General features: G+C 60.1%; 1 protein-coding gene across 1 annotated transcript; it reads right to left on the bottom strand.

Moving 5' to 3' along the window:
* Positions 1–3,354: 3,354 nt before the first annotated feature.
* On the bottom strand, positions 3,355–4,545 carry Znrf4 (zinc and ring finger 4). The gene has a single exon (XM_042697029.1). It carries the CDS (start codon positions 4,543–4,545, stop codon positions 3,355–3,357), a length of 1,191 nt encoding a protein of 396 aa, XP_042552963.1.
* Positions 4,546–16,697: the final 12,152 nt, after the last annotated feature.

Below are 16,697 nucleotides of genomic sequence, written 5' to 3'. Positions count from 1 at the left end.
CCAGTGGTGCCCTCCAGACAGCACTGAATCCGGTCCCTCCCCTCCCTCTATCCGCAGCTCTGTCTCCATGGCTCCCACGTTCTTCTGGGTCAAGACCCAAGTCCTCCCTGCAGTCCGGCGGTGGCGGGAGCGGGAGCCTGCACGACTCACCCACCCCACCCTCTTCCTCCTTCCTCCTTGCTTGGGCTCACCTGCCGCAGCCTGGATGTCTCGCTGCTCCTCCAGACTCCGCCCTGCCCCAGGGCCTTTGCACGAGCTGGAGATGGAAGTTCAGAGAGACTGAGACTCTACCTTGTGTGCTGGCACACAGTAGGTATTCAATAAAAGCTCTTTCCACAGTGACAAGCCTTGTGCTCCCGCACTTCAGCTGGCAGCGTTTGGCTTTGGGGGTGGGACGTCGGGGAGGGGGTGGGGGGCCCCGAAGTTTGGTTGTCTCCCTCCGCCGTTAATTATTTTGTCGACAAGGCTCACAACTCAGCAAGTCAAGGTGGCATTTGAGAGGGACAGCTCCCTTTAGCGCAGCTGACAGCTAATTTGTGGGAAGTTTAATTACAGGCGGCGGTAATTAACTGGCAGAGCGCTGGGCAAGGAAGGCGGCCATCTGTTCCTGAGAACGTCCTCCGCAGGCCGGGCCAGGATGCGGAGGGGCGGGGCCGGGAGTCGGAGGGGCGGGGCCGGGAGGCGGGGCGGGGCCGGGATGCGGAGGGGCGGGGCCGGGATGCAGAGGGGCGGGGCCAGATTGCAGGGTAGAGCCAGGTTGGAGAGGTGTGGCCAGGGCCAAGGGCCGGGCCAGGGAAGAGGGGTGTAACCAAGGAGACAAGGGCGGGGCCAGATTGCAGGGGCGGGGCCACAGGACCGGGAGGGTGGGGGGGGTCTAGCTCAGGGGGAGGGGCTGCACTGCAGAGCCACGGCCAGGAAAGAGGGGGACCATGATGAGTGGGCGTGGCATTGGCGTGAGGGCGTGGCCATGACAGAAGGCGGGACCCGGGGGTGGAATGGGCGGGGCCATGAGTGGATAGGGCAGGGACGGGGAAGAGGGGTGGAGCCAGACCGTGGGGCGGAGCCAGGTCAGAATGGAACAGAATGGTGAGAGGGGGCGTGGCCGGGGCCTGTGTGTGTGTGTGTGTGTGTGTGTGTCTGTCTGTCTGTCTGTCTGTCTGTCTGTCTGTCTGTCTGTCTGTCTGTCCCTCCTGGGGCTTGCATTCAGGACCCTCCGCACGTGTGGGGACCGAGTCCCTGGATTGTCTCACGGGAACGGCTTTGGGGACCGGTGCCACACTGCCCTGACTCAGTGGCGGTGGTGTCCGCACACCAGTTGTTTGTGACACGCAGAGCGCTGTGAACCGAAGGCGATTCCCTCCCCCCTCCCGTGCAAACCGGACCCCAGCCTGCGATTTAAAACCACAAACTCTCCATGCTCCCTGCTGCTCTCAGAAGTGAATTCGATCCCCTGTTTCTTCAGCCAGGTTCTGGCTGGCTTTCCCCTCGGCTCTCACTGATGGAGCCATCTTGGCTTCTGCAAGGTTTCGTGCCCCAGGACCTTTGCACCTGCTGCTCCCTCATCCCCCCCCCCCCCAGCTTCCTCTGCTTGAATCTTGGTGCTTCTCTGCCCCACAGGTGGCAGGTCCACGGGACTCGGTGGGCCTGGACTGGGATTGACTTGGGGTGGCCCCAAACTCCAGGACCTCCTGCTCTGCCTCCAGAGTGCTCATGGTTGGGGGGGAGGCGGGGGGCACCTCTGGAGTCCCCTACTTCCAACCAACACCACCTATTTCCCCGCAGCACCACAGAGGCTGACATTTGGGGTTCCCTGTCTCTGCCACCACCGAGACGGGGGAATCCTTTGTGGTTTCCCTGGAAGGGGGGGGGGACACAGGGTGTCCCCCAGGAACCTGGCCCAAGCTGCAAAGTCGTGAAGGGAGGAGCGCAGACCCCTGCCAGCCCCAAGTTCCCCACTGAGCCTCAGTTTCCCCCCCACACACACACCAGGGCCAACACAGATGGCGCCGCCTGGCCGGCAGGAAGGCGCTCCCTCAGCTGAGCTCACGGGTTGGCAGCCGTGGCGGGGGCGCGGGGCTGGCATGGGCCGGCCCTGAGCAGATGCAAGGGTTTGGCAGCCATGATCGTTCCCGGAGGCGGCTGGAAAGGAGCCTGGGCCTGGCTGCTGGGGTAGCAAGGAGGCTGGGACAGCGGGGAGGGGGTGTCTCAGGACGGGGGGGGGAGGGGGGACAGGCAGGGCCTGAGCAGAGGGGGAGCTTCCATGTGCACTTACTAAACACCCCCGGATGTAGCAGGCATTTTTGTGGCTTTTCCGCTCAGGGGGGAAGACTCCGCCTCCAGGCAGCCCCCGGGGTTTCCTGGGGAAGTTCCTGGTCTGGGGGGTTAAACATAGCTCCTCCCTTGGTAATTCAGTGGGCAGGTCCTCAGCTCCCTTTGCAGGCTGGGAAACTGAGGCTCAGAGAGGATGGATGGTGGGATGAGTCCTCTGGCCCGGCGCACAGTAGGGCCTCAGGCAGGCTGATTTACCTCCCTGGTGACCTGGATCGCCCTGACCATCCACAGAGGTCTAACTTGGGGAGCGTCCCTCAGTCATTCAAGAAACTTGTGAAGCCGGGCGCCAGTGGCTCGCGCCTGTCACCCCAGCTACTCAGGAGGCTGAGATCTGAGGATCACGGTTCAAAGCCAGCCTGGGCAGGAAAGTCCGTGAGACTCTTATCTCCAATGAACCACCAGAAAACTGGAAGTGACACTGTGGCTCAAGTGGTAGAGCACTAGCCTTGCGCTGAAGAGCTGAGGGGCAGCGCCCAGGCCCAGAGTTCAAGCCCCAGGACTGGCTCAAAGGAAAAGAAAGGAAGAAGGAAAGAGGAGGGGGGAGGGAAGGAAGGAAAGGAGGAAGGAGGGCGGGAGGAGGAAGGAAGAAAAAAGCAGGAGGAAAAGGAAAAAAGAAGAGTGGTCAGCTACTCACACAGAAAACAGGAGGGAAAAAAACCAACAGCCTGTATTCCCAGCCGGGGAGGGGAGTAGAATTAAGAGATCCTAACTCACAGCAACCCTTGACCCAATGGCCGTAGCAGCCATTGAGCCCCCCCCCACACACACACCAGACACCCTAGAGACAGGCCTTGTCTCCCTTGCTTGGCTGACGTCCTCCTCCTCCTAGCCCAAAGTGGCTGCGGGCGCTCCAGCCATCCCTCCCCGCATCCACCTTGGCAGCAAGAGCCACACACCAACGGTGGACCATCCAAAACCCCCTTTTCGTTTTTAACTTTTATTTTCACAACGTCCCCATCCAGATCTGGTCTGGCGAGGGGGGTCTGTGTTGGGGGGGGGAAGAGGGCAGGAAGGGGGTGCGTGTCAGGAGGCTCGGGGAGACCCATCCGGAGGAGACGCGACGTGGTCGGCCAGGCCCAGGGACGTGGAGCTGCAGCGGGGCCGGGGGCCGGCGCGGGCCAGCAGCTCCAGCCTCCGGGAGCGCAGCTGGGCCTGGATGGCCCAGATCGGGGGCGGGTGTCCGGGCAGCGAGGGCGCGTCGGGCTCGTCGTCGTCGTCGCCGTCGCCGCCGCCGGCGCCGCCGCCGCCGCCCAGGCTGTCGGCGGCCGAGTCGGAGCCGTCCTGGGTGCTGGCGACCGACTGCTTGCACATGGGGCAGGCGCGCTGCGCGGCCAGCGCGAACCAGGGGTCGATGCAGCGGCAGTGGTAGGCGTGCGAGCAGGGCAGGATCTTGAGGCGCTCGCCCTCCTCGTACTCGTCCAGGCAGATGGCGCACAGGTCGCGCAGGCGCGTGAACACCTGCACCTGGGCCTTGTGTCCCGGCGGCGGCGGCGGCGGCGCGCACGCGGGCGGCGGCGGCGGCGGCGCGGGCGGCGAGCGCAGTGCGCGTGCGCGGCGCCACCAGGCGGCGCCCGGGCCCAGCCCCAGCCCCAGGCGCCGCGCCAGCAGCAGCGCGGCGGCCGCCAGCGCCAGCGCGCGGCCCAGCAGCCAGGCGAGCGCCGGGCGCCGCGAGGCCGCCGCGCCGCCGCCGCCGCCGCAGGCCGGGCCGTCGGGCAGCAGCCACACGTGCGCCGTCTTGTCGCAGCGCAGGATGACGCGCAGGTCCTGCGAGGCCGCCTCGCCCACGAACACGGCCGGGATGGCGATCTGCCGCCGCAGGTCCTCGTAGCCCGGCGCCATGCGCACCAGGCCGTCCGAGCGCACGTTGTGCACGATGGCCGCCTCGAACCCGGCGCGCTGCGCGTGCAGCACCTTCAGGTCGAAGGCGCAGTCGTAGCGGCGGATCAGCGCGATGGCGCCCAGCGAGGCGTTGCGGCCCGCCGGCGGCCGCGGGCCCTCGATCGGCTGGCACGCGTTGGCCGGCCGCGCTTCCTCCAGGTAGCCGCGCACGCCCTCGGGCGCCAGCGGGACCCCGAACAGCGCCGGCAGCGCGGCGAAGTCCACCGAGCTCGAGTTGCCCCACAGCACGGCGCGCACCACCGCCTCCGAGCCGCTCAGCCCCGCCAGCAGCAGCAGCAGCAGCGGCGGCGCCGCGCCGGGCCCGGGCCGCTCCATGCGCGCCGCCGCCGCCGCCCGGGCCGCGCGCCTAGGCCGCCCCGGGGCCCGCGGGCAGCGCCAGGCCGCCCGGCGCGCCAGGGCCGCGGGCGCATGCGCCGGGCGGGCGCGCGCGCGCGAGGCCGGCGAGGCCCACGGGGTCAGCGGGACGCGGACGGCGGCGGCGGCGGCGGCCGCCCGAGGCCGGGCGGGAGGGGGGGGAGGCGGCGGCGGCGGCGGGAGTCGGGGGGAGGGGGGACCCTAGGAGAGAGCGGCTCCCAGGGGCAGCCCAGCCCGCATGGCGTCTTGGAAGCTGGGCTCCCCGGCCCGGCTTGTCCCCCTCTCTGCCAGGTGACACTGAGATCCCGGTAGCCACCCTCCCCTCCCCCCTCCCCAGGGTTCTGCCAGCCTCCACCCTCCCCACCCCCCCCTGCACACCTCTGTGACGTCATCTCTGCCAAGGTTCTAGCACTCCAGACACAGTGCTCGAGGGACCCCCCCCACCTCCCCGCCCAGGCTGCTAGGGGGGAACCCCTATACACGCACCACCACCCCGACCCAATCGCTGCCTTTGCTCCAGCCCACCTGGGCCTCCAAGCTCCTGCCGGCCCCAGGGCCTTTGCACAGGCGGAATCCTGGGCCCGGAGTCTTTCCCTCCTCCTCTCCTGCTCCGCTCTGTGCCATTCTCAGGACCCAGCTTGCCTGGTGAAGCCCCTCCTCGTTCGTTCTCCCTGTTCTTTCTCTCTGCTGAATTTTCTGGGAGCAAGCTCCGGGCCTTTTTCGGTCTTGCCTCCCTCGTCAGACTCGGGCCCCCCCCGACAGGCACTGTGGGGCCTGTGAAGGAAAGGAGAGGCCTTGGACGCTCAACGGGAAACCATCTAATTCAAGCTGTTCCACACCAGCTGCCCCAAATCCGAGGTCTCTCTCGGGCACAGCTGCGGGGATGGGGTTGGGACACTACGGCCCCCCCAGGAGGAGAGGGGAGCGAGGGGATCCCGGGCCATCCCCACCCTGCCAGAGCGCCTTCCCTGGCCAAAGGAAGTGAGCACCTTGGAGAGAGTGCATAGGTTTCTTTCTGGAGCTTTCTTTTCCTTGTCCAAGCCCGGCCCGCCCGCCTGCGTTCATGGAGGTTTGTGATGACAAATAGAAAAGCCCAATGCTCTTTTATTTCAGCAGAAAGGACCACGCTGTCAGTTTGTGTCACTGGGAATGACAGAGTGTGGGCTTCAGGTTTGGCTTGCTCCAGGGGCTTCGCCACAATCTCCCTCCCCCGCTCTCTTTCTCCATTTCCCTTCTTCTCTCCCTCCCCCACCCCTCCCCCATTCTCTGCATCCTCACTTTCCCCTCTTTGCAGGTCTGCATCTCACACCTCAGCCGTCCAGATGGATGTCAATTGGAGTGTGTCTTTGGCTCCGCCTCTTTCTCCCTCTCTAACCCGGCCCACTCTGAGTTGAGTGGGTTTTGGAAGTTGAAGGCCTCTGCACCTCACGGCCAGGTGACCCTGAAGAGGTGACACAGGAGGGCCCCCAACCTCAGCCCTGCGGTGGTGGCTGAGCAGATCCTGCTCCCCAGCTCGGAGCCTCTCCGCCCCAGATGGAAAGCACAGCTCAGCAAGTACCTTCCCAGTACAGCTGCCCACCGCTGGTCCTGAGACAAAACACTGGAAACGTGCAGCTTCTAAAGAAGAAAGGTTGGCCAGGTGCGGGTGGCTCACGCCTGTCACCCCAGCTGCTCAGGAGGCTGAGCATGACAATCGCAGTTCAAAGCCAGCCCAGACCGAGAAGCCCCTGTGAGACTCTTATCTCCAACGAACCACAAAAAGCAGGAAGAGGAGCCGTGGCTCAAGCGGTAGAGCGCCAGTCTGGAGCACAAAAGCTGAGGGGCAGCCTTCAGGCCCTGTGTTCAAGCCCCACAACCGACAGAACCCAAAAAGAAAAAGGAAGAAAAAGGAAGAAAAGGAAGGTGGAGGAGGAAAGAAGAACAATGGTTGGGTTTTTGACTCACATTTCTGGAACTTGCAGCCCATAACCAGTTCCGTGGCTCTGGGTCTGTGGCAGGGCCATGGGCCAGAGGGAGCCCTGTGGTGAGCCACCCCTCCCCACACTTACAGGGAGCAAAAGAAAGTGAAGACCAGGTTCCCAAGATCTGCTCTGAGGCCACACCCCCAATCACCTAAGATCTTCCTCAAGGCCACGCCCCCAATCACCTAACATCTCCTTCCAGACCACGCCCCCAATCACCTAAGAACTCTCTGCAGGCCGCACCCCTTAAGGGGCCACCACCTCCCAACAGCAGTAAGCTGGGGAAACCTCGGAAAGACTGCCCCAGAAGTGGGGAAGGCAAGGGAGAGTTCAGAGTGAGGTTAGCAGGCCCAGAGCTGCAGGTATCTGGAAATCACCTCACATTTTGGACTCTATTGCAGTTTGAACTCAGGACCTTGCAGTTGGTAGGCAGATGCTCTGGGTGTGAGCCATGTCAGCCCTCTCTGCGTTCATCGTTTTGTCAGTGAAGGTCTTGTGTTTATGTTCAGGCTATCCTGGGTCATGACCCTCCTGTGGAAGCCTTCCCCATAGCTGGGATTACAGTCATGAAACACCAGGCACAGATTTTACCCATCGAGCCAGAATCTCAAGAACTGTTGATTGTCCTGATCGCCCCTTGTCAAGAAGAACTGTGATTGTCCTGATCGCCCCTTGTCAAGAAGAACTGTGATTGTCCTGATCGCCCCTTGTCAAGAAGAACTGTGATTGTCCTGATCGCTGGGATGACAGGGGTGAGTCACCCTACCCGGCTGCTTTTGAGACAAGATGTCTCAGGCAGGCTAGCCTTGAACTCGTGATCCTTCCTAGCCTCTCTAGAGCGGGGAAGACAGATGTGAGCCACCACATCTGGCGAGAGAAGTACCTTCGAATTACAGCACAGTAGAGTGAAGATGGTTGAGACTTTTATCAGATGGAAGAGTTCAGGAGGATTGACGTTCTTTAGCAGCCCAGGCGAAAAAGTGAGACACCTTCTCCCATCCCAACAACTAATGCTGGAGAGGAGGGGAAGAGATCTCACACCTGCTACCGCAGGAAGCAAAGCCCAGGGATGCTGGCAAAAAGTGTAGCACCATCTCTAAACAACCAGCCCCAAACAGAATGGGGGTGTGGCTTTCGCTGAGGGGCGTGGCTCGTGTGGTAGGGGGCGTGGATTGTGCCAGGGCACGGGGTTTTGTATGTTGGGGCCTGGCTTCAGTCTGAAAGGTATGACTCGGTGGTAGATCACCTGCCTAACAAGAACAAGGTCCCAAGTTCAAACCCCAGCACTGCCAGAAGTGCATGCACACGTGTTTTAAGGCTGCTGGACCCCAGCCTGGAGCCTCACTGTATGCTTATGTAACAAGTTCACTTCAGGGGTGGTTCCAGGAACAGTATATGGAAACTCTGTGTTATTCCTGCCAATTTTTGGTAACTTTAAAATGATTTTGAAATGAGGCATTAACAAAAAAAAACCTGCCAGAAATCCTTAAGGCACACACACGCACACACACACACACATACACACACACACGTTGAAGTCACTACAGAGAAAATAAGTCATAGAAAGAGGAGGCACTGAGGAGAGGCAGCCTAAGCAAAGGCCCTGTGGCAGGCTGGGTGAGAGGCCAGGATAGGGGGGGACAGTGAGGGCCCCAAGGAAAGGAGGAGGAAGCAGGGCTGGGCAGGTCTCTCAGGGATTCGGGTACCAGCAAGCATCTCAGGGGCTTGGGGAGGGAAGGGAAGAAGCCAGATGGGGGTCGGGGTTCAATGATAGAGCACACTCCCAGCACCACCAGCCAACCCCCAAACAAAGGAGCATATATGGGGTTCGGGGCACGGGCAGATAGGGACAGACCTCCGGGGGATTGTGGGGAGCTTATGACATCACAGCCACCCCCATCCCAAGCGGGAGAGAGCTGGCATGTCCAGGAACCCACAAGGCAGGTTACTGGGGTGCTGGCAGGCAGGAACGAAGCACCCCGGGCTGGTGGCCAGCCCTGGAAAGACAACAGGCACTTGGGGAGACAGCGGGGACCCCCAGGGGATCCTAGCTGGCAGACAGCAGCAGCCATGGAACCCCCAGAACCACGTCTGCCAATATGGGAGCCTCCAGCTACATGTAATTATCTACATTCATTAAAGCAAAATGTGAGCAGAATCCATATGTGCACTCATACGGGAACATTCCAGAAAGTTCTAACAGACAAATCCCCATGCCAGAACATATTAAGTAAGAGAGTGCTATACCCTTGATTGAAATTCTAGGATTGAAGCAGGGCACTGGTGGCTCAGGCCTGTCATCCTAGCTACTCAGGAGGCTGAGATCTGAGGACCTTGATTCAAAGCCAGCCCGGGCAGGAAAGTCCATGAAACTCTTATTTCCAATGAACCACCAGAACACCAGAAGTGGCGCTGTGGCTCAAGTGGTAGAGCCCCATAACTGACAAAACCATACCCTGACATGCTGTAACCCCTTGTACATCACCTTTACAATAAAAATTGAATTAACTTTTTTTTTGTTTGGTTCCAGTCCTGGGGCTTGAACTCAGGGCCTGGGCACTGTCTCTGAGCTGCTTTTGCTCTACCACTTGAGGCACAGCACCAGTTCTGGGCTTTTTCTTTGTGTGTGATACTGAGGAATGGAGCCCAGGTCTTCATGCGTGCTAGGCCAGCACTCTACCACTGAGCTACCTTCCCAGTCCAATTACTTACAGAAAGAAAAAGTCTTTTCAAAAAAAGCAATTCTAGGATTGCTCTGCTTGTGGACTGGGGGTGATGGAGGAATCTGGGGTCCTGAGCAGCCGTGGGAGGCCACCCCCAGGCGGAGGGGCCGGGCTCAGGCCAGGGCAGGGTCAAGGCCCTGGGCAGGGCTGACCATGCGGAGGGGAGAGGCGGGAAGCGCGCAGGGAGAGCCGCTCAGATGGGGCAGGAGCCGCAGGGCCCGGGCTGTCGGAGCCCCCAGCCCGTCCCCCTGCGCTGGGCCGGGATTGCGTGAAGACGCAGCTTGCCTCCATGCTAACGAGTTTCGCCTCCAAATGGTGGCGGGCTGCGCCGTGTGTATGCGTGTGTTTAATTCGGGAATGAATTTAATTCTAATTCCGCCGACTTCGGGGATGGAAACAGCTGTCTAACGAGTTAACAGTGGGTTTTAAATAGCTGGCATCTGTTTGCCGTCTGAGCCAACCCCTCCCCGAGCTGCTTCCGAGGCCCCCGGAGCTCGCGGATTTCGGGGGGCCCCCGTTATGGAATACAGGAAGGGTGGCAGCCCCCAGACTCCAGCCAGCCACAGACTGTGATGCTGCCTGCTGTTCCCTGCTGGGAGGGGGCGTGGCCCAAGCGGGTGGGGGCGTGGCCCGGGTGATGGTGGGCGGGGCTGAATAGGGGCCTGGGGCTCCAACTGGAAGGGGCGTGGTTTGAGAGGCAGAGAGGGCCAACGGTAGAGGCGTGGCTCGGGGCGTGGCCCACGCGGTAGGGGCGGGGCCCACACCAGCACCTAGGCCTTCTGCCCAGCTGGGACTCTGACCTCACTCCTCCCTCACCCCCAAGCCTATTTACAGCCCAGGATGAACCGGCCGAGGCAGGTGGGAGAAAGCAAGGAGCCTTCTACTGGGATTTCTGGGGCCTCATCTGTTAAAAAAGTGGGGTGCTTACCCGCAGAACTGGGGCCCAGAGTTCGGCAGGCTGTGAGTTCCTTTCACCCCCCGCAGCACCCCAGGGAGGCGGACCCACCGTGGGGCTGGGCCGCAGTGGCGCGATGTGGGCGCACGCACTACCCATCTGTGGTCCGAGAGCGTGCAGGAGTTAAGCTGCTCGGCTTGTGAAGGCGTAGATCCTGAACTCTGCTTCTCAGAACTCCTTCCAGGGGGGCAGCCGACGTCTCCCCGTGTCACCCCGACTGGCCTTGACCTCCCGGCCTCGGGCGATCCTCCCACCGCGGCCTCCCGAGCAGCTGGGACGGCAGGTGTGCGGCACTGCGCCCGGCAAGCTTGCGCTTTATAAATACGTGCATCGATTATAGACCAGCTGTACCCCAAAAGCTATAAACCCAAGTGAACCCAGATGACTTAGCCTAGTGCAGGGCACCAGCTGCAGGTTGGGGCTTGGAGGCCACGGGTGGGTTTGAGGGATGGAGGGACCCCAGGAGACCATCCCAAGGCCACAGCCTGCCCCTGGGCACATCCAGTCCCCAGACCCGGATTTGTGGAAAGGGCGTGGCTTCAGCTGTAGGGGCGTGGTCTCCATCTGTGTGGGCGTGGCTCCAAGGGGTGGGGTCCGACTCCAAGATGTGGGTGTGTCCTTACCCTGTGGTCTGACTCCAGTCCAGGGGCGTGGCTTCACGTGGGAGGGGTGTGGCTTCAACAGACTGGGCGTGGCTTTAGGTGGTGGGCATGGCTGCAGGAAGGGTGGGGGATTTGGCTCCCACGGAGGGGCGTGGTCTCCTTGGTGGGGCATGGTTTCCAGACAGGGGGCAGGGCTTCAGAGATCACCAAGGAGACAGATGATCAATGCGCTGGGCCAGGTCTTTGGACTTCATAGTTGCCCAGGTGACTAAATATCATTCTGCCTGGGTCCAAGGAGGTTGGGGGGGGGGAAGTGGGGTCCTCCCCATGAGCCCCCTAGTCCCCTTCCAAGCATCAACCCACTGCAAGTATCGCTGTCCAAGCAACAGGAGCTCCTGCGAGGGGACAGCAGTGGCTCTGGTTCCAGGGCCCCGGTACAACTAAGGCTCTGTGACTCCCAGGCACCAGTGGCTCATGCCTGTAATCCCTGCTATCCAGAAGACTGAGATCTGAGGGTCGTGGTTCAAAGCCAGGGCAGGCAGACGGGCTGGGAAGGTGGCTCAGTGGTAGAGTGCTTGCCTTGCATGCATGAAGCCCTGAGTTTGATTCCTCAGCACCACATAAGCAGAAAAAGCTGCAAGTGGCGCTGTGGCTCAAGTGGTAGAGCGCTAGCCTTGAGCTGAAGAGCTGAGGGACAGTGCCCAGGCCCAGAGTTCAGGCCCCAGGACTGACAAAAAAAAAAAAAAAAAAAGCCAGGCCAGGCAGAAAAGTCTATGAGACTCCAATTAATCTCCAATTAACCAATCAAGAGCCAGAAGTGGAGCTGTGTGGCTCAAGAAGTAGAGCACCAGAACCCAGGTGCCTGGTGGGTAGGATCACACCTGTAATCCTAGCTATTCAGCAGGCTGAGATCTGAGGATCATGGTTCAAGCAGTAGAGCGCTAGCCTTGAGCTGAAGAGCTAGGGGGCAGCGCCCAGGCCCAGAGTTCAAGCCCCACGACTGACAAAAAAAGAAAAGAAGTAGAGCACAGGCCTTGAACAAAAAAAGCTCAGGGCCTAGGACTGGCGCACACACACACACACACACACACACACACACACGCGCGCACACACACACACACACACACATGCACACGCACACACACACACGCACACACACGCACACACACACACGCACACACACACACCTGCCTGTTCTGAGTGCCTTTCTGCTTGTGCCTCCACACTCTCCTGCTTCTCCAGCCCACCAGGCTCAGTCCTGCCCCAGGGCCTTTGCACATGCTCATTTTCAAGTCAGTGCTCCTGTTCTCTGATACATACTGAGGAAAGAGAGAGGTGGAAGAGAGGGTCTAGGGTCCCAGGAAGTATACAGGGCTGATGCAGTGGAGGAGGTAGGTGTCTTGGGGTGCTGGGCCAGGTTCCGGGGTACACTGCATGCTGAATGGGGGCTGGGTGGAGATACAGAGTCTTTGGCTCACACATCAACAACTTGCCAGAGATGCAGGAAATATTTTCTCTGCGGCTGACACTTTTTTGCAAAATACAATTCCTTCAGCTTTCCTCCCTACAAAAAAACACATCCATCACAGACACCCTATGGTGCCTGCAAGGCCTGAGGCCACCGGACTGGGCCCAGGGATTGCGGGGGGTGGGGGTGGGAACTGGGGAAAAACTGGGGAGTCAGGGAGGGGATGCCACCCTTCCCCCCACCCCCTGCATTGGGAGGGCAGCATTAACAAACAAACAAACAAAAAAGGAAGCATAGTAAAAGTGCCCCATATGCCCAGGTTAACTCCATCTTTGCTTTTCAGATGAGGAAACAGAGCTCAGAGAGGGCAAGAAACTTTCCCAGGGCCACACAGCACAGCTAAGACGGGAGATCTGAACGACCATGCGCCCTCAAGACAATGCAGCTGTGGTCACAGCACCCAGAGAAATCTCTATGAGGGTCTCTCCCTAGCTTCCTACCCCTCTGGTAGGAGGGTCCCCCATGTAGTGTCTTTAAAAACAGGTAGAAGAAGGTAAGTGCCAGTAGCTTACACCTATAATCCCAACCACTCAGGACACTGATGTCTGAGGATTGTGGTTCAAAGCCAGCTTGGGGCAGGAAAGTCCTTAAGGCTCTTATTTCCAATTAAACAGCCAAAAGCTGGAAATGGAGTTGTGGCTCCAGTGGTATAGCATTACAGAAAAAGCTCAAGGACAGCACCCAAGACCTGAGTTCAAGCCCTAGGACTGGCACCAAATAAATAAATAAAAAGGAAGAATACTCTGTACCCAATAGTAGGTTCCCCTCCAAATGCCAGCCTCAAGGGCACAGAGTGGCTGCCAGACACCAGGCATCAGAGAACCATGGTTAAGAGCACAAGCTGTGGGCTTAACACACCAGCTTCAATCCCAGCTCTGCCAGTTTCTTATGCAATCTTTTTTTTTTTGGATGGTCATGAGCCTTGAACTCAGGGCCTGAGTGCCGTCCCTGAGCTTTTCCACTCAAGGTTAGCACTCTACCATTTTGAGCCACAGCATCACTTCCGTTTTTGGACTTTCCTGCCTGGGCTGGCTTTGAACCGTGATCCTCAGATCTCAGGCCTGGTTTCGCTGTGCAATCTTAAGCAAGTTGTATAACCTCTCTGTGCTGCCGCTTTCCCCACTTCTGATTTAAACCCAGTGTTTTGGAAAACCTTGGCACACTGCAGGTGGTCTGGGGTTAAGAAAGGTCCATCCTGGGCTGTCACCGGAGGGGACCTGGCCCTGGTCCCAGATCCCCAGTTGCCGCAGCTCTGTGTCCCTGGCAAGGCCCTGACTCTTCTAGAACGTCTCCCCTCCTCCCGGTTTCCATCGGGAGCCAGCAGCGCCGCATAAATCCCGCTTTACGGCTGTTATTGACGCGAGTGGGGAGCCAGGCCCAATTAATTCTGCAGGCTGGCATCTGTGTGCAGGGCGAGGTTCGAGCAGAGCAAGCCGGGGACAGGCCAGGCTGAGGACAAGGTCGCGGCCCGCCCAGGCAGCCTCCCCGCCACGGAGCGCTGTGCGTGGCCCCCCCGATCCGGAGCCCGAGGCCGGGACTCGGGGCTCAGGACGCGTCCTGGGGGTCTGCCCCCCCCCGGGACGGTGAGGAGCCCCTGCCCCGCGCGGCTCAGCACGGCGGCGGACGGGCACTGTCCGCTTTCACGGATTTTCCCGGCTGTGACATGGCTGGCGCAGCGGGGCCGTGGCCTCGCCGTCTCCGGGGCTCCGGGCAGACGCGGGCCGGGAGCTCCAGCAACGCAGCACGCACTGCAAGGCCAGGCCCTGGCGGCTCCCGCCTGGCCGCCGAGCTGCTCAGGAGGATCGCGGTCGGGAAGGTCTGGGAGACTCTGATCTCCCGTGAACCACCAACATGCCAGGCGTGGGCCTGCGGCTCAAGGGGCGGAGCGCGACCAGCCCGGAGTGAGAGAGCCCCGAGTTCAAACCCCACGACCGAAACAAAGCAAATACAAAGATGGATCCGACGTGCATCGATAGACAGTCAGATGTGCGGCTTCATGAAAACGATCTGGGGTTCACCCTGAGGTGTCCCTACGTTTTATTAGTAGCTCACCAGCTCCACACAGCTGCTCCACACACTGACAGGGTTGTTTGTTTGTTTGTTGGCCTAACCGGGGCTTAAAGTTAGGGCCTTGAATTTTCCAGGCAGGCCTGCTGCCTCCAAGCCACGCCCCCTACTGCGGGAACCACGCCCTGCCACCTAAACCACGCCCCTACCGACCTAGCCACACCCACCATTCTATCTTGTCCCCGGGTCAAGCCACGCCCACCGAGGAGCCGATCAGCAGCATTCAGCCACACCCACAACCCTAGGCCACGCCCATCGTGGCCACGCCCCTGCCGCCCCTCCCTGCACCTGCTTGGCCACGCCCCCCAGTTCCTTAGGCTTTGGTTCTTGTGGAGGTAGACTGAGTCTCACCCGCTATTCCTGCTTCCCGCATTGCTGCTGTCACAAGCCTGTGTGCCCCACCATGGCCCCACGTTTGCTGTAGAGTAGAGATGGGCTCTCCCGAACGATCCTGCCTGGGTCTAGCTTCAGTACACGATCCTTCAGATCTCAGGCTCACAAATAGCTGCCCCCCACCCCAGGGTGCTCCCTGGATGGCACCCAGCCTTCTGAGAGAAGGAGGGTGAGGTGGTGCACAGGCCTGTAATCCCAGCATTCAGGAGGCAGAGGCAGAGGGAAAAGGAGAGAGCGAGGGAAGGAGGGAGGAGAGATGGAGAGGAAGGGAGAGGGGAGGGAGGGAGGGAAGGAGGGAGGGGGCCTTGGCTCTTGTTTTCCTGTGTGAATTTCTTGCATCGGCTCCTTCCAAGAGCCAGATGTCAGCTTTCTTGCTTCCTTTGTGTATCTGGAGAGACACTGAGGCACACAGAAGGAGTGAGGGGATTTGAACTCAGGGCTGTTGCACCCCTGTTCTGGGGGACCCCCTGAATGTAGGGCTGAGGGCTTCCTGGTGGAGATCTTCCTTCCTGAGGCTGAGGCCCGGGAAGCTGGGGCTGGGCGCTGAGGCTCAACCCCCCCCCCTCCGTGCCCCTCACCCCCCCCCCCCACTGCACACCTTGAGAGGAAGGACAGGGCGGTCAGCTGCGCCCAGAGCCACAGAGCCGCTCCCCCCAACAAATCTGGGAAGGAAGCCAATTAAGAAGAAATCAATTAAGCAAACTGTGAGCAGGCGGCGGCTGCTCTGTTAGTTTGCCCTTTGCCAAGAGGCCCCCGGTACAGCTTGCCCAGCCCACCTGAGTTCTTTTCGAGCAAGTGTGCTTGTGGTCCGAGCAGGGCTGAACCGGCAGGGATGAGGAGCTGATGCTCACATCTGAGCCTGGAAAGGGGTGGGGGGGGGGAGGTTCTCTGGTTGCATAACGCAGTGCTGGGGGGGGCAGGTGGAGAGGACGCTGGGGACTGGCAGCTCAGTGTGACCAGAGACTGAGCGGAGCAGTGGGGACAGAAGGCTGTAATTTGCTCATTTTCCCTGTCAATCAAACGATGGAAGTTGCTGTTTTGTGTGTGTGACAGCCATCTGAGCAATTGGGTACCTGACAGCGAAGCTCTCTGCCTTGCAGGAGGTGGAAGTGGCGGTCACAGTCAGGCTGCAGTCCCAGGGAGCTGGAAACAAAAGCAGAGATGTGGAGAGATGTGCGCTCCTGGAGCCAGCCATTCCTGAAGCTCATGCAGTCTGCATATGGCTGCGGCAACTGGTGCATACTAATCCTGACCCTCCCCTTCTGAGATAAGGAAAAGAAGATGATCGAATCTGTCCCTGCGCGGCATCCAATGACATGACCAGGGACACAGAGGTGGACACGGCCCCCAGTGTCCTCCCTCAGCAGTTGCTGACCACTTCGTGGACACATGAGAGGAATCTTCGCTCAGAGCCCAGCCTGTGTGCTGGCAACCTCTGAGACCAGGTGTGTGTGGGAGGGGGGGGAGGGCGGAGGGGGGGGGCTGCTTGTTATTGAAGCAGAACTAAGCCAATCCTAACATACAACAGTAATGTCACTTTGCATTCTCCTTCCGTCTTTGTTTTTGAGTCAGGGTCTCACCAAGCAGCCCAGCCTGGCCTTGAACTCAGGAGCCCCCTTGCTTCAGCCTGTTCATCAATGTTAACCTGCTTCTCAGGACTGTAATGAAATCCCTGGAGCTGGGTGATTTATAAAGACAAAAGGTTGCCAGGCACCCATGGCTCACACCTGTCATCCTAGCTACTCAGGAGGCTGAGATCTGAGGATTGTGGGTCAAAGTCAGGCCAGGCTGGAAAGTCTGTAAGATTCTTTATCTTCAATGAATCACCAGAAAACCAGAAGTGGCGCTGTGGCTCAAAGTGGCAGAGCACCAGCCACAAGCAAA

The sequence above is a fragment of the Dipodomys spectabilis genome, unplaced genomic scaffold, assembly GCF_019054845.1.
Source record: "Dipodomys spectabilis isolate Male_0828 unplaced genomic scaffold, ASM1905484v1 ptg000215l, whole genome shotgun sequence".
NCBI lineage: Eukaryota > Metazoa > Chordata > Mammalia > Rodentia > Heteromyidae > Dipodomys > Dipodomys spectabilis.
Note: the sequence above shows the minus strand (reverse complement) of the source record. Positions and strands in the feature narration are given on the sequence as shown.

Bases quoted from the DNA above. Each gene is read 5' to 3' on its own strand.
- Znrf4 (XM_042697029.1), bottom strand. From the start codon at position 4,545: ATGGAGCGGCCCGGGCCCGGCGCGGCGCCGCCGCTGCTGCTGCTGCTG.